The 24,552-nt window shown below is 61.7% G+C and overlaps 2 protein-coding genes across 3 annotated transcripts; one reads left to right on the top strand and one right to left on the bottom strand.

Annotated features, from left to right (window-relative positions):
• LOC119544922 (ubiquitin carboxyl-terminal hydrolase 31-like) lies at positions 1-19,735 on the bottom strand. Its single transcript, XM_037850489.1, has 18 exons — positions 18,789-19,735; positions 18,240-18,296; positions 17,863-17,904; positions 17,513-17,621; positions 17,304-17,425; positions 16,806-16,876; positions 15,814-15,990; positions 14,347-14,445; positions 10,563-10,754; positions 9,732-9,863; positions 9,161-9,192; positions 8,731-8,781; positions 7,875-8,033; positions 4,988-5,191; positions 4,630-4,839; positions 3,153-3,368; positions 819-974; positions 1-280 (listed from the first exon to the last, which is right to left on the bottom strand). Exons 1-18 carry the CDS (start codon positions 19,105-19,107, stop codon positions 145-147), a joined length of 2,484 nt encoding a protein of 827 aa, XP_037706417.1. The 5' UTR covers positions 19,108-19,735; the 3' UTR covers positions 1-144.
• On the top strand, positions 19,435-22,975 carry LOC119544923 (potential E3 ubiquitin-protein ligase ariadne-2-like). Of its 2 annotated transcripts, none has more exons than XM_037850490.1 (4): positions 19,435-20,701; positions 21,102-21,199; positions 21,310-21,522; positions 21,666-22,975. In XM_037850490.1, the coding sequence occupies exons 1-4, from the start codon at positions 20,632-20,634 to the stop codon at positions 22,167-22,169; spliced, it is 885 nt and encodes a 294-aa protein (XP_037706418.1). In that variant the 5' UTR covers positions 19,435-20,631; the 3' UTR covers positions 22,170-22,975. The 2 variants fall into 2 exon arrangements, with proteins under 2 accessions (XP_037706418.1, XP_037706419.1); XM_037850491.1 differs by having other exon boundaries at positions 19,451-20,701; positions 21,355-21,522.
• The last annotated feature ends 1,577 nt before the right edge of the window (positions 22,976-24,552 follow it).

Genomic DNA, 24,552 nt, shown 5'->3' with positions numbered 1-24,552 from the left:
GAGGGAGGTTGGGCCATGGGCTGGAGGTGAGGGCGACAGTGATGGACGGGGGACGGGCTGTGGGGACATGGGGAGGGGCGCCGTGGGGAAGGGGCTGTGGGTGAGAGGTGGGGGGGCCTCGTGCGGGGCAGGAGCCAGGAGGCCCTAGGGTGCTGCCGGGAACGTGGCGCCTGCCGCTGGGGGTGTGGCTGCCAGGAGAGGCTCGGGGTCCTGCTGGACAGGTTCCGGGCTTGGCGTTGGCTCTGGGGGGCGGCTGCTGCTTCCACTGAGAGATGGGGTGCTGGCAGAGGAAAAGGGCGGTTATCGTCATGATGATTATTAAGGAAATAACTGCCGTAATTTATAAAATACCTACCTGTGCTCGGCCCTAAGTTATGGAGTTCGTGAAAATGAAGGTGCCACCATGACCCTTACGGACTTTCACGGGGAGGATCTGGGGCCCAGAGAAGCTCAGTGACCTGCCCAAGGTCACCCAGCAGTGCCCAGTGGCCCCTGGGGCAGGGAGGAAGTGGACCCCCTTGACCGCCCGCTGCTGGGCTGGCTTCTGGGTGGGGGGGTGAGACCACCTGAATGCACCCTTTGCCTGAAGGACTGTGGTCAGTTACCTCCCCGCCCCCCGTTTCCTGCTCCTGGCTGGCAAAGTGAACCCCTCCTGCAAGCCTGGCCCACAGGGAGCATCCTCTCCCTCAGGTTAGGGTCCCCTGCGGTGGGGGGCACGAGCAGCATGTCTGGGACACGGTGATGGGAGGAGGGACGAGGAGGCGCATGGCCTCATGGGCCAACCCCACTGTTGGGCGCACGGGTCAGCAGGCACTTACGTGGCTGTCTCGGGCGGGCTGTGGCAGCTGGGCAGGGCTGTGGGGCTGTCCTGAGGCTCGGCCACCGGTTCTGTCTCCGGGCTCCTCTCCGGCTCTTCTGGACCCTGGTGGTCGGCTTTCTCTCCGGCCTCCTCTGGGCTCCCGCTGTCCCCCTGCCTGAGCCCGCAGAGAGGAGACACAGCCTGGAGCCGGGGCCATGGACCCCACCCTCTCACCTTGGGTCCAGTCCAACCCCGGGCCCAGACAGTCTGGGTTTCCAGCCATCCATCCTCCCTCCCAGGGGTCTCCAGCCCCGGGCCCCCTCCTCCCGTGGTCCACAGGCCATCGGCCATCTGCCCATCTCCCGCCCCACGGAGCCCACAGCTGCCCTGCACGGAGGCCCAGGTGCAACGTCCGTTTCCCTTCATCATTCCCCAGGATTTGATTTTTCCTCAGACTTCCCACTTTGTTCCTGTTCTCACAGGCTCAGGGGTTAATGCACATGTGACAAGCGTGGGTCTAGGCAAAGCCCGGCCCCCACCTCCTCTCCACTCCCGGGGGTCCGGACCCACGGCCGGGGGCTCCTTGCCCAGCCTTCTCCCTGCTCATCGCGTGCTCAGTACCTGCTCCTGACACCTCCAGGAGCTTCGCACCCCAGCACGCACAGGCCGTGTCAGTGAGCAGAGCCCGGGGTCCCACCAGCAGGGCCGACACTCCAGCCATCTCGTTTCCAGCCTAACCACGCTTGCTTGCATTTCACTCCTTCCTGCTGAGCTTAACATTTTTCTCCCTGGAGTTCACCTCTCAGCAGGTGTTCTGGCTCTGTTAGTGGTGAACCAGGTAAGCTTCTGCGGCCTGAAAGCTTCTTAACTGCGATGAGAGTTTGGCAGGAATAGAATTAGAGGCTGATGATTATTTTTTCCAAACAATTTGAACACGCGACATAGCTTTAGCTTTACTCTTAAGAAGTTGCTGTCGATCTGACTGTTCCTTTGTACAAACTCTGTTTACTCCCTCTGGTTGCTTTTGGAAGCTTCCTCTTAGCTTCTGGAATTCTGCAGCCTCAGTGGGGCACGGCTGGTGATAGACTTAGTGTTAGTTGTCGGGTTTCACGCCTGCCATCAGGTCTGGAGAAGTCTCAGCTATTATTTCTTCAAGTTTTGCCTTTCTCCCATTGGCTTTCGTGTGTCCTTCTGGAACTCGTATTTGATATTTCAAGCTGTTTGGAGTCACTCAGACCTTTTGACTCTTTCCTCCATGCCTGTTCAATTCTCTCTCCCCAAGGCCATCTTCTAGTTTACAAAATTTCTGATCCACCAGGCCTGAACTGCTGTTTAACTCATCCAATACATTGTAACTGTCGATGGATATATTTTGCTCTTCTCTTATTTCAGTCATTTCTCTTCTCAAATTACCTCATTTGGGCATGACCTGTTCTTTTTTTTGTTCTCAATTCCAACTTTCATATATTTTAATACATAAGCACATTTATTTGTAGGCTTTACCTGCAGCTGCCGGGGGTAGGACCATGATGTCTGGCTGCTGTGCAGACTCGGGCTCGTTATCAGTCGACAGCGAGGTGGGGGGCTGCAAACTGACACGTGTGCACCTTGTGCTTTGGGGGCTCTTGACCCGGCTCTTTGGTGGAAGGTTAACACACATAAAGGCAGGCCAGGGGTTACACTGCTCCGGAAAACCATCTCTTCTCCTCTAAGTAGTTCCTGACGCACAAGGGGCAGCTCTGGATCCTCTCCCCGCGGCTGGGACCGCAGCGCTCGCGGGATGTGGTTCTGCTGCGGAGAGGGGCCGCAGAGCCCACCCCTGCTGGCGGGGCCCACCGCTCTCCTGTCTGAGTGTTGCCCTCAAACCCCAGGTTCCAGCTCTGCCCGACCACCTCCCCACACCAGCCCGGAGGGCCCCACGACTGCCCCGTGTGTGGGACTTTCTGCATCGCCGTGCAGAGCTCTCGCCTTCCCGTGGGCCTGGGGAGGCGTCGGAGGGCTGCCTTCTCCGCAGCAAGGAGTAATCTGCATTTCCTCTTCTCATCCTGTGCAAACCCTGTTGGCGCGTGCAGGCTGGCACCTGCGCACGCTTCCAGCTGCAGAAGCCGCACGCAGCAGGGGTGCAGCCTCTCCGCCCGCTGCGAGCTTGCAGTGTACGTGCATCCCTACGTGAAATGTGCTGAATTATGAAGTCTCGTGGACTCACGCTGAATCGCGGCTCATTGCGTGAGCCGACGTCCACTGTGCAGGCACCGGATGAACAGGCCCGTGGCCCCCCCAGGTGACGCAGACCACCCTTGAGGACAGGTGCCGACCCTGTGTCCTCAGGAGCACAGGGCCCCACGCCACTCACCTTCTCTTGGGCTGGGCGCTGCCGTGTCCGCCCCCCGTCCCCTCTTCCCCGTGGTCCGGGAGGGGGCTGGCCGTGGCGCCCTCCTGGGGGAAGGCGGCAGTGGTGTCCCTCTTCAGTGCCTTGCTCTGGCTCTCTGTGGGTGGCCCCGTCTTTTTTGGGACGGCCGTGTCCCCGGCCCTCTTCTCGGGATCCCCGACTTCGGGCTCCTCTTCCTGCCTGTAGCGTGAGGGCAGGTCATGAGCATGGACATTGCCCCCCGCCCCAGCCCGCCCAGCCCAGGGGGGCTCATGGCAGTCACTCAGGGCAGAGGTGTGGCCCGAGGACCCTCTGCCAACACCCCTCCTCTGGAGCCTTCCTCCGGGCCCCTGCCCCCTCTCTGGGCTCCCTGCTGCCTCTGCCGGCTGCTCGTTCTGGCTACGGCGTCTTCTCTGACGGCAGCCAGCCCGGGGCTCAGCCCTCCAGCTCATGCTCCTCTCTCCAGGCCCCCTGGGCCACCTCCTCAGCCCTAGAGCCCAAAAGACCCTCAGAAGAGGGCAGTTCCCAAGCCTGTCCCCACAGGCGTGACACGTCTCCCGGGCGGCACGTCCAGGCCCTGCCCCTGCCCCCTGCCCAGCCCACGTCCACCTCAACACGGCAGCTCAGCCCTTCTGGACCAGCTTAGAAATTGTGGCATCATGTGATGCCCTTTTGAGCCCTTCTAGGGCAAACCACCCACACTTGCCTGACACGGGCTTCGGCGTGGAGGTGACCCCTCCCCAACTCCTCTGCAAGCCCCTAGTTCTAGCCCCTCGGTGCCTTTGCCAGTTCCTCCCACCAGCCTCCCTCCGTCTCCTGCTTCCACTCTTGCCCCCTCACCCCTCCACTGTCCAGCTGCAGCTGTAGGGCTGCGTGTCACCAGGTTCTGCTTGACCAACGCCCCCCACTTCCTGCGGAGTCAACTGGACACCCTGTCCACGGCCCCCAGGGCCTCCCTGCCCTGGGCCCAGCCCCGTCTCCCTGTCTGCACCGGCTCGTCCTCCTGCAGCCCGTTCCCTCGGGTACCCCCGGCTCCTCCTCCCTCCCTTTCCCCAGGCCCAGCTCCAAGGCCCTCATCCACAGGGCCTCCCTGAACCCCGCTGCCCCTGGGCTTGCTCCTCATGGCACAGCCCCTGCCCTGTGACTTCTTTGCCAGCCTTGACCCCCAGGATGAGCTGCACGGGGTGTGAGGCTCTCCTGCTTACTCAGCGTCTGCAGAGGCGCCCCTGGTTCGGGGCAGGCGGGACCCTCTGGCCTGCTCTGATGCTGCAGCACGAGGCCCCACGGCAGCTGTCCCCGTCCTCAGCGCAGGTCCTGCCCCTGGCCACAGCTCCTCATTCTCACAGTTGGCTCAAGGCACGGCTTCTCGGGAAGATCCCCAAGACCTCAGGCCAAGAAAGCCGGGGCTCCCTGGTTCAACCCGCCCGCGCCTGTCCACCTTCAGACCCGCAACCTCACTTACGCATCCATCTGGGCCGGCCCGGCCAGGGGTCGGCACTGCTCAGCACCCTGTGCACGGCTGCTGACCTGGTCACGCTGGTGGGAAGGCAGCCTCTCCGTGGGCCGAGTCTCTGGGGTGTCCTGAGCCCCTGTGTCGGGCGCTGGAGGCTCTGGGCTGCCCTCGGCCCCTGGCGTCTTCCCCTGGGCCACCCCGCCGGGTGTGGGCCCCCACCTGTGCATGGGGGGAGGGTGCCAGGCTCCAGCAGCGCCCGCCCGGCCCTCTCCCGACACACCCTTCCTCTCTCCGGGACGGGACAGCGGGCCTGGGCCTCTGGGGGAGTCGGTGAGTGCACCCTCCGCCGAGGCACACGGTCACTTACGAGGTCCCCTGGGCAAGTTCAGACAGGAAGCTGAGCTCCATGGTGCTGTCTCCAAGGCCACTGCGCTGGCCACTTGGGTGAGGAGGGGGCCTCTCCGTGGGCCATCCTCCGGAGACGGTGGAAGGGTCTGCTCCCGGGGACTCCCACCCTGGCCCAGGCGCCCTGAGGTCTTGGGCAGCTGCGTCCCCTGCCGTCCTCTCCTGCCTGCAGCATGAGGGGACAGGCCAGGCTGAGGCAGCCAGGGACCCACCCCCACGCAGCCCGCACACCCAGCCCGGGGCACCCAGTCTCCCAGGAGCGGGGCGAGCTCAGCCTCGGGGAGCACCCATCAATTCCCACACTGTCAGCTGCACAGGGCGGGGACAGGCCTCTTCCGGAGGGGGGGGGTTTCCCTGCGCTGGGGCCACGCACGGCAGGTCTGGGACATGTTGCTGGGAGGAGTGACAGGAGGAGGCCAGGGACCAGGACGGAATGACCACAGGGGACCAGCCCTGCTCGCAGGAGCACAGGTCTCCCGGGCACTCACGTGGCCACCTCGGGTGGCCCGGGCACCGCGCTGGGCAGGGCAGAGCTGCGTCCATGGCTGCTGGGCTCCTGGCACCCCGGAGGAGGGTGGGGCGCCTGGGGGGCAGCTCTGTGGGTCTCTAGGCCCCCCCTGGGCTGCCTTGGAGGAGGGCACCCAGGGTCTTGGACGTCCACACTCTGCCACAAACTAGGGGCAGCCAAAGTTGTACGGCCACTGCCAGAAGCTGGAAGGGCAAGAGGAAATCTCCCCTGGAGCCCTGGAGGCGGCTGCCCTACGTCACCTTCATTTCAAACCTCTGGCCTCCGGAACTGAGGGGAACACGTTTTTACTGTTTTACGTTGCTGAGTTTGTGGTACTTTGTTCCGCAGACCCAGGGCACTAAGACACGTGTCCATTGTACAGAGGGCCCCGCAGGGCACGGGCTCAGGTGGCCTCTCCTCCAGCTCTGGCAGGCATCGGTGGAACGGGCATCCGGAGCAGGTGGTTCCTGGGGCTCCGGGGTGGGAGTCCCTGCAGCAGGCAGGGCCAAGCCGCAGCCCCTGACACTGCCCGGCCCCAGCCCCCTCCCAAGTTAGTAAATGAAAAGCCACACTGCACCCCAGGGTAACGCCCAGGAGTAGCCCCACTGGGCGCTCCAGGCGGATCCCCTCAGAGCTGACGGCTCGTGGGGGGCGAAACTCGTGCTGCAAACTCGACCACAGGGTGCCCCGTAGCTGCTGCCGCAGAGGATGGGGTGTCTGTCCCGGAGAGGGGGACGGAACCCCAGGGACATGGCGCGCGGGCACTGATCGGGCAAACACACTTCCTTAGGGCCTCAAGAGGAGTTCGCAGAATCCCTGTTCAGCTAAATGCTGCTTGACCCGTTAAATGTTAATGACTAAGTTTTCATTTCTACAGGTCTTTTTATCCTCCCAAATGAAGTGTTTATAAAAATTTCTTTTCTCCCCCTATTCTCAATTTCAACTTCCATGCCTCTTAAAAACGTTAAAACACTTCTTTGTTTGAGAATTATCTGAAGTTCCTGGGGGACAGCATCTTGCTGTTTTGCCCACTTGTTCGTGGCGGATCATTTCCTCGGGGAGTTTGCAAGCTCCTTTCAACGACCGTGTCTGCACAGAGTGTGTGTGCCCTGCGTCAGAGCCTCACCCCGTGTCCCCGGGGGACCCCCTTTCTTCAGTTTTGCAGTGGGAAGCTCCTGGACCCTACACACACTTTAAGCTCAGACCCCCATGAAAGCAAGCCCATGGGTACAATTTCTCAATGGAAGCTTGTGGTGGCTTGGAGCTACGTACCCCAGAAAAACATGTCCTTAATCTTGACCCACTCCTGTGGTGTGGACACCTGTGAATACGACCCTTTGAGGAGGGTGACCCAACTGCATCAGTGTGGGTCTTAATCCTATTGATGTGACCTAACAGAGAAGCCACAGAGAGAAGCCAGAAACCAGGAGTCCCCAGAACCTGGAGAAGACACCACCATGTGCCTTGCTGAGGGACAGAAAAGCCAAGGAAGGATCAAGGATGGCCGGCAGCCAGCCCCAGAGCACCACAGCCTTCAGGGAGAAAGCATCACCCTGACTCTGGACTTCTCCCAGCCTCAAAGCCAGGAGCCAGGAAATTCCCACGGCTGCAGCCAACCCCTTGCAAGGCATTTGTTTGAGCAGCCGGGAATCTAAAACAAAATTTTCTCCCAGCAATGGATCTGATCAAGTTACAAGTTCCTGCACCTCTCCCAGGGGCCGAGGCAGGCTACTTCTAGCCCACCCTTCACCTGAGAGTTGAGCAGGCTGCACACAGAGTCGGGGATCCCATCACCTGTGTGTGTGGGGCCTGAGCCCCCTCCTTCCAGAAGATCACCTAAGAGTCACCGCTTTGGTTATCAGCACCGGCTCTCCTGAGGCCAAGCAGGCGGCTCTCTGGGGCCTCAGTTCTGCTTTACACACTTCCCCAGTTTCAGCCGTTGGGGGTGCCCCTCTTCTCGTGCCAGCTCAGTGACGCATCCAAAGGACATGTCTTACACGTTCTCCCACATCTCCCGGTGGATCATAGCAGACAGCGCCACAGGTCGTTTATTCTGCTTTCTGGCCAGAAAAGATCTATCCCTATTCTCCGTCTTTGTTTGGTAATTCATGCTTGTCTTAAATAAATGTATGTGAGCGCCCAAGCCGTTCTCCCCGTACCCCTGCCCTTGGCCCCCTCCAGGGTCACGTGTGTCTCAGTCCCCCCGGTCGCGGGCAGGTGGTGGGCGTAAACGCCGCGTGCACACATCTGATGGTGGGGCGAACCCTGGCTCTGCAGTGCGGGCACCCCCTCCGGGCAGGGGCTCCCCGCTCTCTGCAGGACAAGGCCCCCAGGCACTCACCTCTCCTTCTGGATAGGGCCGGTGTGCCCTCCCTGGGGGTGGAGGACAGAGTCCGCCTCGGGGGTCTCCCTCCACACTTCCGGAGGAGACGCCTTCTCCTCTGGGGCGGCCGCATCCCTGGTCGTCGTCCCCACTTCGCCACCAGGCCGGGGCTCCCGCCTGCACCGCGAGGGGACCGAGCCCAGGCTGAGGGCGGCCGCCCTCCCACCCTCCCCTGCCTGACCCCAGAGGCTTCCTGAGGCCACAGCTGGAGCCCGACAGGCCCCCCGCGGCCTCCCTTGCTGCCCCCAGAGGAATCTCCCAGGGGGAGGGTCCCGGGCTCCCCGGGCTTCGGGGGTCTGCGTCCCCAGTGCGTCCTCAGCATCTGCAGGGCCCACCTCCTCCTGCCCCTCCCACAGCTATCCCACGGGCTCAGGCCCCCCACTTCTCACGTGGGGTGCCCCTTATGCAGAGTGTGCGTGGTAACACCAGGTGACTTCAGTGTACGCGAGTGTCAGAGAGAACGCAGGCTGCTGACGGCCCCCCACCCCTTCCCTGCTATAGAACATTCCTGAAACCACAGCCCAGGGGTGTGTGTGGCCAGGACAGGACCAAGTGGGGGGATGTGCAGGGGTCAGGCCAGGACTGACCCTAACGCACCCCACAGAGCTGAGCCCACCTGGCACCAAGGCTGCCCTGGGACCCCCAGCGGTGCCTCCTGGGCAAAGCCCTGGCTCCGGCAGTTCTCAGCCCCTCCCTGCTGTCCCCTGGGGGGCAGCAGCTGGGACTCTCCTGTGTGCACCCCCCAGGTGCTGGTTGCACCTCCTTCCCTGCCCCCCAAACCCTCCACCACCTGGGGCCCAGATCACAAGCCCACCTGTCTCCACCGTCCTCACAGTGATACATCAGCAGGTAAGGGATCTCGCACCTGCGGGTGAGGGGGTGGGATGTCACACCTGAGTGGTGTCCTGCTCGAACCCCCGCATGCCCCGGGATACACCCAGCTTGCCCCCATGGCATGTGGGGACCCCGCGGGAGCCTGAGCCACCCACCCACCAGCCATGCACCCTGTACCCCAAGTCTCCACCATCTCCTCTGCCAGATGGGGGTGGGGGTGGGGTGGGAGGCAGGGGGCACAGCCTGTCCCATCCTTGGGGTCCGTGGTTGAAGCCTGACCCCACAGCCTAATGATGCCCTTGGGGGTGGGCACCCCTCAGCCACCAGAGCCCCCGGGGTCACCCAGGGAGGGCCAGAGCTCCAATCGGAGCCTCTACCCCACCTCCCCGAGGAGCACCCAGCAGCCGTACCTGCATGTGTCAGGCCGAGGTGAAGTTCCCATCTAAGGAGAAGAGGGGGGCTGTGAGGGCGTGGCCTGCCAGGGTCGCTCCCCCCCCTCTTCACCTCTGCCGTCTGCTGCGCCCGAGCTTGGCTGAGAGACCTGCCTCCTCCAGCTGGGTGCCAGCCCTGAGCCCTGTCCCCCTGGCACTGAGCCCTGGCCCTGAGCCCTGGCGTCTAGTCACCCAGCTGCCCACAGCCATCCTGCCCTGCCGTCCTCCAGGCCACTCAGCTTCAGCCTGTCCCTTCCCTCAAACTGGCTCCCCTGTTCTTTCCTTTTTCTCAAGAATTGATTTTCCAGGGTTGCTTAAATTCTCTTAATATTTTTTTTTAAACAGAGAAATGCAGCATTTTCAGAATTTAAGAAATAGTACTTTTTTTGCTGAAGAAATAACTCTTGAAGAAACAGGTCTCCACAACTCTGCACAGCAGCAAAAGCTGCATGAAGCCTCGGCGTCACCCTCCCCTCAGTTAGGCTCAGCGGGCGGGATGACGGAGCCTTCCAGAACCAGCAGGACCCCAGGCCGCGAGGGGGGCACTCACGCGCTGCACCTGCTGGTCGTTGAAGTGGTACCAGTGCTCCTGGCCGCGGGGCCGGACGAGGGCCGTGTAGTGGCCACCGCTGCAGTCCCCCGAGTGGTTGCACATGGCATAGAGATGGTAGCGCTTCTGCTCCTGCGGGAAGTGGGGTGCAGAGGGCGTGGGGGCTTGTGTGCGCCCGGCCACGCTCCAGGATGTCAGACGTAGCCCAGCTGGCCGGGGCTGGGTGTCCAGAGGGGGTGTGCTGCCCGTCCTGGCCCTCCCCAGCATCTCGACGGTGGGCACGGGGAATCCACACACCCATGGGGCTCCCATCGGGGCCCTGATATCCCAGCTGGGGGGGCGGGTCCCTGGCCCAGGGCCAGATCGGGAGGCAGCCCCCCAAGAACGGAGCAGTTCCCAGCAGAGACCAGCCACTCGGTGCACAAAGCCCAGCTCAGGGCCCTCTGTCTGGGGCTGGAGCTGGGACTCAGGTCCCAGGGGCTGAGGAGACGGGACCCCCGCAGAGCCTGTCTTCAAGGCCCAGCCACGGGCCACCTCCTGACCCACCCACCAGGCACAGCGGTCACATCTTCCTAATTCCACTTTTGTGCTGGGGTCTCCTGGAGCCAGGACTGTGCCCACTCCATGCACCTCTCCTCTCTGTCCTGTGGGGTCTGCACCCACCTCAAGGGCACCCTGTCTTCCTGTGGGGTCTTTGCCTGCCCCACGTGCACCCCCTTCCTCACCATCCCTCCATGGTCAGCACTGGCTCTGCCCAGGCTCAGCAGGTGTTTACTGAAGGAAAGGGAGGGTGACAGGGCAAGCTGCCGGGAAAAGGAGCCAGGTGCTCACCGGGGCTGGGCTGGGCAGGGCCCCACGAGGATCTGCGGAGTGAGATGGCTCCGGCTCCTTGGGACCGATTTGCAGGGTCAGCACTTCGGAGACACGGAAGGACTCCTGAGTTTTGTGAAACCTTCCGTCTTCAAACGTCAGCTCCCTGACTTGCAGAACCAGGATCTCGGGGAGGCGCAGGAAGCGCTTCTCCTAGAGCGGGCGAGGCGGGGATGAGCCGGGGAGCCCCACGTGAGGACATCCTGAGCTCCAGAAAATCCTCGGGAACCACCTGCCCCAGCCCCCGGCCTCCCCTGGGCCAACTCCGGTCTGCACCGGCCCTGCGCTGCTCGGAGAGGGCACTCGCCAAGCCCGGAGCCCCACGCACGGCCCGGGAGAGCTGCCACCCGGCCTGGCCCCGGCGGGCTGTGGGGAGACAGGACTGGGGGTGGAGCAGCCCCCCACACCCTCTGCAGTCCCCAGGTCTGCTGGGCACACACGGGGAGCTGGCTGGAGACGGACACTCGGAGGACGCCAAGGGATGGATTCCTGCCTGCGGGGGCTGCCTGTTTGGACCAACCCTCCAGCTGAAGGCAAAAGCTGGCAATACAGAAACACACTTGCCCAAAGGATCAAGAGTTAACAGGTTTTGTGAAGCCCGGTTAGCACCAAAGGAGGGTCTGCGGGGTGCCTTTCCAGCACCCTATGGAGCAAAGCAGGAAGAGCCAGCAGCCAAAACAAGACAGGAGCAGGTAACTGAAAACAAGTACTGGCTATAGAAACAAGATAACACCTCTTGTAACATTTACGATAAATACAGAATCAAAATACACAGTAGCAGCGGCATAGGAATTGAGAGGGAGGTGAACACACAGTCCTCCAGCTGCTGGAGAAGAACCAACAAACCTCAGACCAAGAAATCAAGACAGCGCGGCACACACGTGGAGGTTAACTCCAAAGAGTTTGAAGGGAAGAACAAAACTCTCAACACAAAAGAAACCAGGAAAGGAGAGAGAAAAGAATGTGAAGTCAGCAGGACGAACAGAAAACACCTAGTGAGGTGACAGATTAAAATCCAGGTATAAGTAATTACATTTAATGTAAATGAAATAACTGCACTCATTAAATGACAGACATTTTCAGAGGGAATAAAAAAGACAACTATATGCTGTTTAGAAGAGAACTACACAAGACACTGGAATTCAAACAGGTTGAAAGTAAAAGGATTGAAAGAGATACACTATGCAAACACGACCCAAAGAAGGCCACAGTAGCTACATAAATGTCAGAATGAGATGGCCTTGAGACAAAAGCATAACTAAATAAAGAGGAGAAATTAGTGAAACTAAGGAACTAATAAAGAGGAGAAATTAGTGAAATAGAAAACAAACCTACAAAAAATCAACAAAGCCAAAGTCAGTTTTTTGAAAGGACTTAGAAAATTGATATACCCTTAATGAGACTTATCAAGAAAAAAAAGAGAAGGAACAAGATCAGGAATGTAAAATAAATAATTGAATGAATTAGTTAAAAGACATCATGGCAAATCCTATATCGTTAAAAGAAAGTATTTAAGAGGCTATTACACACAATTTTACTCTAGAACTTTGGAAAATCTAATTGAAATAAACAAAATCCTGGGAAAATACAACTTACTGAACTATCACACAAAGAAATAGAAGATATGAAGAACTATATATATATCTGTCTACACACACATACACATACAGCTATGCATAGATATATATTTGTATTAAGGAAACTGAATGCATTAACTGTTATTAAAACCATCCCAGGAAGAAATAAAAAATACTTGAGACTCAGAAGGCTTTTCTGGCAAGTTCTAACAAGACTAAAAATAAGTCCAATCTTACACAAATTACCTCTGGGAATAGAATAAAGAGGAAACATTCTCCAACCAATTGTTTAGCTGAAATATTGATTCTAAACGGACATCTTTTACCTTATTCAAAGATCTACTTTGAGAATTTTCTGTTCTGCTAATTACTTGTCTCCTAACCCTGCAGGCCACTGCTTAAAGCCGTGTACACTTACACACTCACACACACACCTGCAGTGATCACATTACTGCTCTAATAAGACGAAGGCTGGCTGCTTCTCTTCTGTCCTCTCATAAAAATATTCTTTATTATTATCATTCTTTATTTTTTCAAATGAGCATTTGAACCTAAAGTTCCTAAAGAAGTTTCACTGGGATTTTTTAGTGGAATTGTATTCCTTTATAATAATTTTGGGAAACTGTTTCCTGTATAATACCACCCTCTTCAGAATTACAGAAACCTCCACGGATCTCATCTTACTGACTCGAGTCAAGTTGTCTTTACAGAAGTCTTGCCCATTCCCTGGTATGTTGATTCCGAGGTGTTTGAGAATTTTTTAGGGTGGTTGGGAAGGAGGGTTTCTTCCACTACTTATTTCCGGCTGGTTAGAATAAAGGAAAATGGTCCATTTTGTGTATCAACGTGCCAGGTAACAACAGCGGGCACTTATATTAATTTTGATGCATTTTTTGGTCAAAATAGCAGGGTTTTTTGGTAGTTGCTTGTTTGGGGCACACAGTTATTTTATGTGCTAACTGGCACTCTCCCTTCCCAGCATTTGTGCTCCTGTTTGGTCAGTGGGCAGTGGGTGGGGCGCACCATGAAGACCCAGTGAGCACGGGAGAAGCTCAGCATTGGCATGTGACCCACTCGGTGTCCCCAGGGGGCCCACTCGGAGCGTCCCTGCGCACAGAGAAAATGCCACCCCTCCGAGGACAGGAGCCCCGGGAACTGACCTCAGCCAGGCAGGAAGCAGCGGAAGAGGAAGGGCCCTCTGCCCAGCGGAGAAGGGGGGCTCGTGGAGGTGGGGGTGCCAAAGGGCAGGGAGAAGGCCCGGGCGGCCAGGCAAGGATGCCACCAAAAGACAGTGAGTAGGACACGATGGGGTCGGAGTGAGGTGGCCCCGGTCAGGAGGGACCATGCCGGCTGCCCAGCTGGCCAGGACAGAGGGCAGCCTCAGGCATAGAGATCCCCCTGCCCACATTGCAGAGAAGAGGGAAGGCGGGGACTATTTTGTTCTTCATGTTAGGGATGAGAGAACTGAGGCACCGAGAGTCCAGCTCATTTGCCCAAGGCCACACAGCAAGCACTAGAGTGAGTCGAAGGGGCTTTGCCCTTCTTAGAATGACTGGGTCCAGCCACCCTGACGCCGAGCGCCACTGCAATTCTGTGCCTGTTTGTCACGTGGCATTATTGTAGCCGTGGCTAACTGATACAACATCCGAGGTATGACTGTGTTCTACGGGACCCCTCACTAAAGTGCTACAGCCTCGGCCCATACAGGTACCCCACTACGGGGCTCCTGAAGCACCCCGACTACAACATGTGACCCTGAGAGATGTTTGATGGGGCTTTTACTCCTTTCCCCCTCCTGCTCACCCAGCTTACCCCACCCTCCACCCCCCACCCCCCAGCATTGAAGAAGCCCCGGGATGCCTGGGCCTGTCGGGGTACTGGGGAACCAGTGGCTCCAGCATCTGCCTGACTCTGCTCCCTGGAAGCTCTTCTGAGCCTGAGGGACAAAATTTCTCCATTTCCTGGTTAAACGCTCCCAATTCCTTCACTGCCCCTGCCGACACCCACCCACCTCCCCACAATGCAACTGAGGGGTGGTCATGGTGGGAAGCTGCTCAAGGGCTGACCCCAACCACCCCTTCCAGCCACCCCTACCCCCATGCTCATCCTCCCAGCATCAGGGCCCCCCCAGGGCAGCGGAGAAGCAGGCCAGGCCTTCCAGCCCCCACCTCGGAGGCTGGAGTCTTGCAATTGCAGTGCTCGCAGAAGAACAGGTTGTCTTCGTCGTCAAAGTTCTGGATTTGGGGGAAGCTCAGAGCACCTGTGTCCTGTAGAAGAACAAGGAGGGAGGCTGGGGTGTCTAGGGGAGCCGTGCCCTGGCCCTCAGCCCCCTGCCGTGGGACGGATCGAGCGAGAGCTAAGGAAGGAACTCCTGGGGAACGAGCCTTCCGTCCAGGCATTGCCCCCATGCCCACCGCAGCTGCCCATCCAGACTGTCTCGGGGCCAAGGCTGGGGCTCCACCCACCTCCGTCCAGTGGCCCGACAGAGGCCAGTGAGACCACCCCTCCAGCTTTTTATTTCACAATTTTCAAATCTGCAGAACAGCTGAAAGAGGGTAAGTGAAAGAGGGTGCACTGAGCCCCCGGCAGCCCCCACCCGGACACGCTACATCTTACTCCCCCCTCCTCTCCAGCAGGTGTCTGCATGTGCATTACGTGTACCCTCGGTGATCAGTAAGAAATCGGGGTGCTGCTCTGAAGACACGTCCAATGCCACTCCCCAAAGCCTTGTCCCCGTGGGTCCGGCCCCACTGCTGGGTGGATGTCGCAGCAGGAACTCCAGTGGGGCGACTGAACTCCCCTCCAGGGCTCCCCTGCTGACCCGGTGACGCTCTCTGAGAGGAGCCCGCGGCCCCACACCCCCAGCCCGGCACCACCATAGGCTCACGATGGTCTTAACTCCTCACGGGAATCCTTCCCATACCCTCCCCATTCTCCACTCTCTCTGATGCTCCAATGCCCCCACGTGGTGTCCATTTCCAGAGGCCCCACTGCCCTTACACACGGCCACATCCTTGCTTTCGGGCACAAGAGGATCCAGGACCCTTGACCCTTCCCTGCCCCTGGCCTGGAATCTGCTGCTCCTATGAAGGGCCCCCCTTCTTTGAGGGGCTAAGATGGGGATTCTAAAGGCAGCTCAGACCTGTGGTTCCTGCCAGCGCTCGGGGTGGACATCGGGTTCGTGGCCCCGCCGGCCCCCACCTGCCCCAGCTCTCCCCAGTGCTCCACTGACGTGCACAGCGTCTCCCCAAATGGTGCCACTGTCCCCTTTGCTCCCGTGTTCTGCTGCCGGGGAAAGCCCCGTCGGACCGCAAGCCCCCACCCCTCACCCCACCTCCCCTCACCCTGGCGGGTGGGCACCTGAGGACACGTGCTTTGCGCCCCACGTACCCCAGCCCAGGGCTGGCCGTGACCAGATGACCTGGGTGAGCGTCCCCCACCTGTCCCAAGTGCCCGGGGGCAGGATTCTGGCATCTGTGCCCAGCACAGCAGGTGGCACATATGGGGTGGGGGGGCCTCGGCCGGGCGGTGAGTGGGAAGAAGGAAAGGAAGGATGGTGCACTCTCTGGCCCACCCTTTCGGCACATGGGCACCCCCTGGCCACCTCCTGCAGGCCACTGGGAAGGGCTGGGTACCTGGTACAGTCCAGTGGGGTCCTGGCTCGGCTCTTGGGGCCCCTGCTCCTCCTGGACACCACAGAGCTGGGCGTGGGAGGCCAGGGGGAGGAGCAGCGTCCCACCCCCAGAAGGGATGTGGTCTTCGCTGTGACACACTGAGCACCTGATGACCTTCTCCACTTCACTCTGAAACACCTGCACGGAAAGGCCAGGTCACACCTGACGGCGGGCTTGGCCCCCCATATCCCCCCAGGAGCTCTGGCCCCACTCCCAGGGAGGCAGGCTGTGCAGGACCGTCCTCCGTGTCCCCTGGCCCCTCTGCCTGGTGGAAACGCTGCCCAGCCACCCATGAGCATCCTGGGGTCTTGCTAGCAGGGTGCACTTCCTGTGCTCCAGGAGGAAGGGCAAAGCCTCTGGGCTTTGGCCACATGGGCAGTGCCCCACCAAGGCCCTGGACTTCTGCCCCATTAGGGAACTGAGTTGACCTCTGACCCCACCCTATCCTAGTGTGGGGCTCTGGAGACTCCCAGGGACCCCATGGGGTGGTCTGGCTGAGCCCCTGAGGGGGTGGAATCCGGAGGCTTCCTCAGGGCGAGCTGCAGGGACTGCCCATCAGATGAGGTGGTGCCGTCCATGGGCGATAAACACCCCCACCCTGGGACCCCCACCCTGCCAGCCTCCCCAGGGCCGACCTCTAGCTCCACAGCCTTGGGCTTGGCCTCACTGTGGCTGTTGGAACAAAGAATGATGAAGGCCTCTGCCTGCTGGAGCTGGGGTGCAGCGGGCAAGGGTCAAGTGCTTGGGCAGTGCCGGGCCCCGGCACAGCCAGACACGCTGACAGGTCAGGGCTCCGGGCACCCGGGGTCCCCAGGGGCTTCTCAGAGAAGGACCCCAGTCCCTCCTGCACATTGCTCCACCCTTGAAGGCGGCGACCTGGAGCCCCGCAGCACCCTGGCGGCTCTCCCAGCCCCCACCTCCCACGTGACCCCCCCACACCACCCCCCACCTACCTCCTGCAGCTCCTTCCGGCCCAGGCTTTGGAGCAGGAGCAGAAACGCCTTGCCCACGTCCTGCTGGCCAACTGCAGGGCACAGGCAGAGCCAACTCAGCCCTGGGGCACCCCTCAGCCCACCCCAGGCCCCTGGGTCCTACTTCCCCCCATTCCAGAGCTGGGGCCCCCTGTGGTGGAGCAGCTTCCCCACCTGCACCGTGACCCCTGTGTGGCCACCCCACCCCCTCTCCATGTCTCCCCATGGCCCGACCCCACTGGCCAGCCTCACCTTCCCGGGGCACGTCCTCCCTGCCCCTGACTGTCCTCTGGACACCCCCAGCCCCTGCCCCAGAGCTGCGGCCTTGGGGTCCAGTGCAGACCCCACGGCGGGCCGAGCCTGTGACCTCCTGGTCTCGAAGTCCCCCTGCCACAGACCCTGTCCTGGGCCAGGAGCACCCCTGCAGCCCTTCCCCAATTCCCCCTGGACAGCCTGTACTCGGGCCCCAGGTGCACTCACAGCCCAGCCTCAGGCAGGAGGGGAGGTCCCGCGTGGGCACGGGGCCGCGTTGCTTCTGAAGGTCGCTGAAGATCTGCTTCAGCGTCTGCTCCAGCCTGGAGGACTTGGGCAACGACTGGATCCTGCGGTCAGAGAACAGCCTGGTGTCTGCTCCCCCGGCAGCCAGGCCGCCCACCCGGCCCCCTTCCCAGGATCAGCCCCATGCTCACCTATCCAGGAACTCGGGGGTCAGGAAGAGACACTGCAGCAGGGCATTGAGGTAGCAGGTCAGCCCTTGGTTGATGAGGCCCACAAAGGTGGGGCTCCCTTGGTCTCCGCCTGGGGGGCAACAAGCAGAGCCTTCTGAGAGAGTGGACCAGCCCGCAGGCACAGGGAGAGCCCCCAGTCCTCCCCTCTCTTTTTGCACTGGGCCTGGGCCTTCCACCCTCCTGTACCACTGTGCCAGCACCCCAGCCTCCTGGGGTGTCTGAGGTAGCCCCCTGCAGGACGTTAGGGGGCTGACACCATCCCAGAGGGAGCCCACCACCCTGCCCCCGGCCCAGGGATCCAGCAGCTTCACCTGCAAGAACCTCGGTGTCCACAGCCTCCACGTCCATCCGGCCTGCCGTGACAAAAGCCTCTGTACCCACACGTGCCACCCATACCCTGGCCAGCACTGGGAGGGGCTCTACTAAAGCCAAAAGTTCTGCCTCCTCCAGACAGCCCCACTCCCGCTGGGTGGAGGGGCACCATCCCACCCTGAGGACAGGGACATCTCAGAGGAGCTCTGAGCCCCCGGCCCACATGGGCCGGACACCATCCCCCGGGGCCAGGCAGGGGGTGTGGACTTGCCTCCTCCCCCCAGTCCTGCAGAGGTGCTGTCTGTGAGGATCAGAGATGTGATCCTATCCAAACAAGTCCTCGCATAGTTCCCAATGCCTGACATTTTTGACTTACAGGATTTCTCTGCAGGCACCAAAGAACCAGGACCCGCTGCTGGGAAGGGCCTCCTGACTGGAGTGGAGCACAGAAACAAGGGTGGCCTCCTCTGAGCCAGGGCACCCAAAGATCCAAGGGGAAGCCAGGGCCCAGGAGGCAGGAGCTCAGGCCAGCAGGAGCAGTCGCCTCCCAGCCACTGCCCAATGCCCCAGGACAGGCCTGAGATGGCCGGGGAGACACGCTGGGGGGTGCACAGGGAGTCAGCTCTCTCCCCCAAGGTGCAGGGTCCCCTGGCCCCTCTCTGAAGGGCCACCTCAGCACAGCCAGTTCATCTTTGCCTTCAGACAGGCATCGCAGGCGAGCACCAGGACAGAAGGGCAGGAGAGGGCCTGGCAGGCTGTCCTCCGGCCCGCACCCAACTTTCCCGCACGTCGAAACAAAGACACACCCGGCAGGGAGAAAAGGCAGGAAGAAAAGGCAGGGAGGGCCAGAGCAAAGGAAACGCTTAGAAATGAGGACAGAACAGAAAGTCCCTAACACAGAAAACAACGCGGCCCGCGGCCTCACCCTTCTGGATGAGAGGTTCCCGGGACCTCCAGCCTTTGCGCGGGCGCCCGGCGTCGGGGAGGCAGCGCTGTGCGAGGCGGCGGAGGTGACCTCTCATCGCGGCGCCGCGAGCGGGGAGCCGGCGGGGGACGGCGGGCCCCTTCCTAAGCCCCGCCCCCCGCCGCTCCCCCTCCTCACCCCCAGGGGGCGCCCCGCTGTGGCCTTGGGGCCGACCGGGGTCCCCACGTCGGGGCGGGGGTGCTGGCGCCCCGGGGGGGGCTGGTGGCTCCTGGGAGCGCGCACCGGGGCCCGGCACGCAGCTCCTGACCAACCAACTCATCCCGCTGGCCCCGGGGAGCGGCGTCCAGGGAAGGGGAAGTCTGGGCGGCCTCCCCAGCAGACGGGTGGGAAACTGAGGCCCAGAGGGCGTGAATGACTTTCCAAGGGCACGCGGAGGCAGCGCGGGGGCCCGGGTGAGCGCACCGCCTGCCCTCCTGCTCGCCCCGCTCTGGGTGGCTCCGCAGGCACCCGGCGCCTTCCGAGCCTCGGGCCAGCGCCTGGGCCACTCCCACGGGCTGGGGTGGGGGCCCGGGCGGCGTGCCCAGCGCAGGGGACAAGTCCACGGTGTGCGCCGGGGGAGGGAGCGGGGCGCGCGGCGGGAGCAGTTTCGGTTTTGCTTCTCTTCTGGGGACCGTTTCCGAGAACTGCCGGCCCCGGGCCGTGTGCAGGACCCGGTGGGGGAGGCCGGGGAGGAGGCTGATAAACAAAATCCAGAGGGCGCGACGGGAAACGCCTGCGGGCGGAGCCCCTTGGCCCCCAACCAAAACCTAAATAAGTTCCCATCCCTTGCAATCGCTCCGCTTCCCCGGGAAACAGTTTCAGTCACCCAAGCAGGGGGGCGACTCTCTCCTTTAAGGACCGCTTTAGGCGATGGGGTGGCCTTACCGGATTCCACCCCATACGCCCTGCTCTGTTCAGCGGATTCCTCTCCTCCTCGAGGCCACTGGGGTCTCCCCAAGCCAAGAATTCATTCAAAACAACTCTCGAGGTATAACCAAATTTTGTTTCAGTTTTTATATTAAAAGAGCCAAAAAGAAAAAAAAATTTCGCTCTCTTGCGCCAAGGGCCCCTGCCCCGCCCACCGGTGCCCTTCTCGCTGCAGATAGACAAACAGCCACAGATAGACAGTCTCCCGGGGAAGCCTGAGGGAGGTGCCCAGGCCTGCCCCCAGCACCCAAAACCACCCCCGGCAGAGGAGACCCTGCGAGAAGCCTGGTGCTGACTGGCCTCTGCGCACCCCAGGTCCTGGGTGGGGGTGGTGCTGCCTGGGGGGGCGCCCCCTTCCCAGCCGCAGAGCACCCCGGGAGGCGCTGGGGCCCCAGCCGGGCGTCCTGAACATCTGCCTCCACTAGCTGGGTTAGTGGTCACCCCGCCCCGGACCATTCTGCAGGAGGGGACACGGAACCTCAGGGAGTGGGGCCTTGCTAGGGTCCCCAGCAGCGAGAAGGGCGCCCGGGTGCGAGGACGCTGCAGGGGGACCCCCTTCGGAGCCGGCCCGGGCTGCAGGACCCCCGCTCCGCTTCGTGCCCACTCAGCCTCGGTGGGCCCCTGGGCAGAGGGTGGAGGGTCAGGACAAGCTGCAGGGACAGGACCCCAGGGGGAGGGAGCACAAAGGGAGGGTGCCCTGGGGAGCGGGGTCCCCACCCCCACTCAGCCCCTCCCTGCTCTCTGCAAAGCTGACCCGGGCAGGAAGTGGGGGCGGGGCCCTCGGGGGGGGTGGAAGCCCCCTGCCTGCCGCCCTCAGCTCCCCAGCCCTGGGCCCTGCAGGAAGGAGGGCTGAGGCCAGGGGACAGGTGGCCCCACCATGAGCCTCTCTAAGACAGAGGACTCCGAGCCGCCGCTCAGGTTCGTGAACAGCAGAGACGAGATCACAGGTGAGGCCTGGGCCCTGGAGGGAGGGCAGAGCGCTGGGGCCTTTCTGGAACCTGGAACTCGGCACCTGAGGAGGCCCGAGCCCCCTGCGGTTCACAGACAGGGAAACGAGTCCCTGGGGTGGGAGGACGGGCTGCTGAGAGGTCCTGGCCGTCACCAGGTGGGCGAAGGGCAGCTCCGTCCCCTGTCCTGGGGTGACGGCCCGGCCTGGAGGCCCCTCCCCATGCTTCTTGGGCCCTGTTTTAGGCTCAAGGGGGAGTGGGAGACACAGGCGGGTGTGGCTCTGTGCCCCACGGAAGCCCCCAGGGACCCCGTGTCTGACATTGAGCCCAGAGACCCAGTGCAGCCGCCCGTGGGCACCAGGTCCCAGCCCCCACACCTGACCAGGCCCTTGACCCACAGGGGACGAGTATGACGGAACCCAGAGGGTGCAGATGAGCTGCGGGCACGGCGTGGACCCCGGCAGTCTGACGGCCTGGTGCCGCAGCCTCATCGACCAGGTAGGAGGGCGGGGCGGGCAGGTGGGGCAGGTGGGGCGGGTGGGGGTGGGCTGCGGGGCCAGGGGGACCAGTCAGGGGAGGGGCTGTGACCACGCCCGGCCCCTGGACAGGACAGAGACCCCCAGACGTGCCCTGTGTCCTGCCGTCCTTTCCAGGGCCGCTTCAAGCTCCACTGCCCTGCCGATGTCAACGGGGGCAAGTGTGAGGCCGAGTGGTCCTACCCGGAGGTGCGCCGCTGTGCCCTGCTGGACGACGCAGAGCAGGGAGAGTTTGAGCGGAAACTGGCCCTGACTGCGGCGAGACTCTACTGTGACTTTAAGGAGGTGGGTAAGGGTCTGCCCGGGGAGGGGCCTCAGGGCCCGACCCCAGCCCTGGAGAAGGCCACAAGCCCCCTCCGGCCCCGAGCCTGCACCTGCCCCCTGAGCCCGGGGCCCCTGCCTGCCCTGAGAGCCGGCCCTCCCCACAGTGCCCGCGCTGCAAGAGCCTGGTGGAGCGCAAGGACCTGAGCCACCTCCGGGTGCTGTGCACGATCTGCTCCGCCTCGCAGGGGAAGACCTACGAGTTCTGCTGGCAGTGCCTGCGGGCCTGGAAGGGGTCGGGCACGCCCTCTGACCACTGCGCCAACCAGGGCTGCACGGACCCCAACCTGCAGGTCCTGGCCACCTGCGTCACCAAGGACCTCCCTGGCAGCGAGATCCGAGGCTGCCCGTCCACCCGGGCCTGCCCCACCTGCGGGCTGCTCATCGAGCACAAGGACAAGTGCAAGTACGTGCTGTGCGCCCGCTGCCACGTGGAGTTCTGCTTCGCCTGCCTGGACGCGGCATCCACCTGCAAGGCCGCCAAGGGTGGGGCCTGGTACCAGTGGTGCGCCAAGCCCCTGGCCCCACGGCAGACCCGCATCCCCGTGTGGAGCCGACAAGAACAGACACAGTTACCCCAGGCTTTCAGAGGGATGTGCCGACCATCGTGACATTCCTGTGCCCAGAACCCCTCCTCTGGCCGAGGCCTGCATGGTCATCCCCTTCTCTGTGCAAATGACTCTTTTGGAAACAGGACTGCAGAGATTACTGACAGGAGCACACGAGCCCTGCAGATGCCCTTCTTGGGAGAGCCTGGGGACAGGCGGGAGCGGCACGTTGGTGGGTGTGGGGTGCACAGGGGTCTGGTAGCTCCTGGCTCCGACAGACGGAAACTGCAGGACAGTAGACCCAGGGCACAGGAGGCTGCCGGCTGCCCGGCTGGCAGATGAGAGGAGGGTGGATGGAAGGAAGGACGGCCGGGGTGACAGGTGGGCACACAGGTGCGGCATGAGTGGTTGATGCTGCTGATGGTAGGTACATGGAGACACGGGGGAGTAGGTTGAGGCTCTTCTGTAGCCCAGGAAAGGCCCTGTTCTTTTCATCTGTCTGTGGGTGGGGCCTTTTTATTAGGTTATTTCATTTGAGATGTGACCCACCCGTTCAAGGTGGGTCTTGATCCCCTTGCTGGATTCCTTTATAAGAGGACAAAAGAGAGACAGAAGCAAAAAGAGAAAAACACCCAAAGAAGTTTACAGAAAAACCAGAGACAGAGAATCCAGAAGGTGAAGCAACGAAACCCGCGAGAGAAGGATGAGTAGACGTCGCCGTGTGCTTTGCTGTCTCACAGAGGAGCCCAAGCTCCCTGGTAAACAGTCTTCAGGGAAGCCATCGTCCTGTTGATGCCTTAATTGGGACATTTTCATGGCCTTAGAGCTATAAATTTGTAACCTGATAAATCCCCATTGTTAAAAGCCAACCTTCTTCTGGTATATTGCATTTTGTCAGCTTTAGCAAAAAAAAATACATGGACACACAGTTATGTAAACAGTGGACGCACAGACAGAGAGATCTCAGTGTACATGGGTGTGTAGGTTTCCGTGGGGCAGGACTGACCTGCAGACACAGGTCCAGGTAAATGACCTCCCGAGAATCGCAGGCCGGGGCTGGACTCGAACCATCACCTCCTCGAGGCTGGGCGAGGCGGGCACTGCGGGGTCCCTGTTAGGGGCTCTGGCCTCTGACCTCTGGCCCTGGGCTCTGCCCCTCAGAAACCTCCAGGGGCATCTGGGGACTGAGGGCGCGGGGCTGGGCCTGGGGGAAGAGGAAGGTTTGGCGGAGCCCAGAGCTGGGGAGGGCCCGGCCCCGCCCACTTGCCCAGGTGCGCAGGGTGCAGGTAGAAGGCAGATCCTCGGCCCAGCCCCTCCCCACCTGCCGGCCTCCCGGAGCCATCTGTCCTAACTGCTCCAGTTACAATGGCCCAGGGGGCAGGGCCTGCCCCTTCTGGATTAGGGGACGGTTCTGCCCACCTCCCCATGAAAATCATGTCCCTGCCATCTCGGGGCCCTGGGTGGGGTCCAGTGTCACAAGCACATCCCTGGGGACCTGGCCCACGCCGGTCCCTCTCATCTCAGCACAGGGCCCTGCAGTCTGTGTCCCCCTGTGAGGGGGTGGGGGGCTGGGAGGGTCTGGGGGCGGCAGCCAGAGGGGCTCCAGAATACAGCTGCCCCGCCTCCTCTCGGGGGCCTGTGGGACGGGGACCCTCCACCCCTGCCCCCGCCCCGCCCTGGGGTGTCACTTTCCACAAGTCCGACCCCGGCTCCAAAGGCCTCTCCCAAGTGTGCCAGGCCAGGAGGACACAACCGGAGCAAGAGGCTTGGGGCTGGGCTGAGGCCGGGGGCACCCACCCTCCTGCTGGGCCCCGGCCTGCTCTGCCTCCCGCAAGATGCGTGTGTGTGTGCACAAGTGTGCATGTGTGTGAATATGTGGGAACGTGAATGGCATGTGTGTGTATTTAATTGCACATGAGGGTGTGTGGTTGCATTGTTTATGTTGCACACGCATGTGTGCTCAGACCCCCGGACTGAGGCCAGGGCCGTGGCTCGCTCCCTCGGGGCTGTTTGGGGTGGGGGCCGAGCTCATGGGGAACCGTCCTCAGAAGTGTGGCCAGAGCAGAGTGGGACCCACCGAGCAGTGAAAAGGACGCCCGAGGCGCCACCGTGGGGAGAGGGATTTGAATCCGGGGCTGGGACCGGGGCCTGAACCGGGAGTCCTGGGTCACATCTTAGAGTCTTGGCTGTGGAGAAGGGGCTTCCCCACCCCCACCTCCACCCTGTCGCCTGGAGCACCCCGAGGGGGGGTGGAGGCTGGGCGCCCCGTGCTCCTGGCCACGTGCACACCCCTGCCTGCATGGGGGCTCCCACGGGGGCCATGGAGACCAGGGGGCGGCTGGACACAGGGACACACACACACAGGGACACACACGCAGGGGTACAAGTACACAGGGACAGACACATGGACACATGCAGGGACAGACAGGGACACATACACAGAGAC

This window comes from Choloepus didactylus, chromosome 9 (genome assembly GCF_015220235.1).
Source record: "Choloepus didactylus isolate mChoDid1 chromosome 9, mChoDid1.pri, whole genome shotgun sequence".
Classification (NCBI taxonomy): Eukaryota; Metazoa; Chordata; class Mammalia; order Pilosa; family Megalonychidae; genus Choloepus; species Choloepus didactylus.
This window is presented reverse-complemented; position numbering and strand designations above follow the sequence as displayed.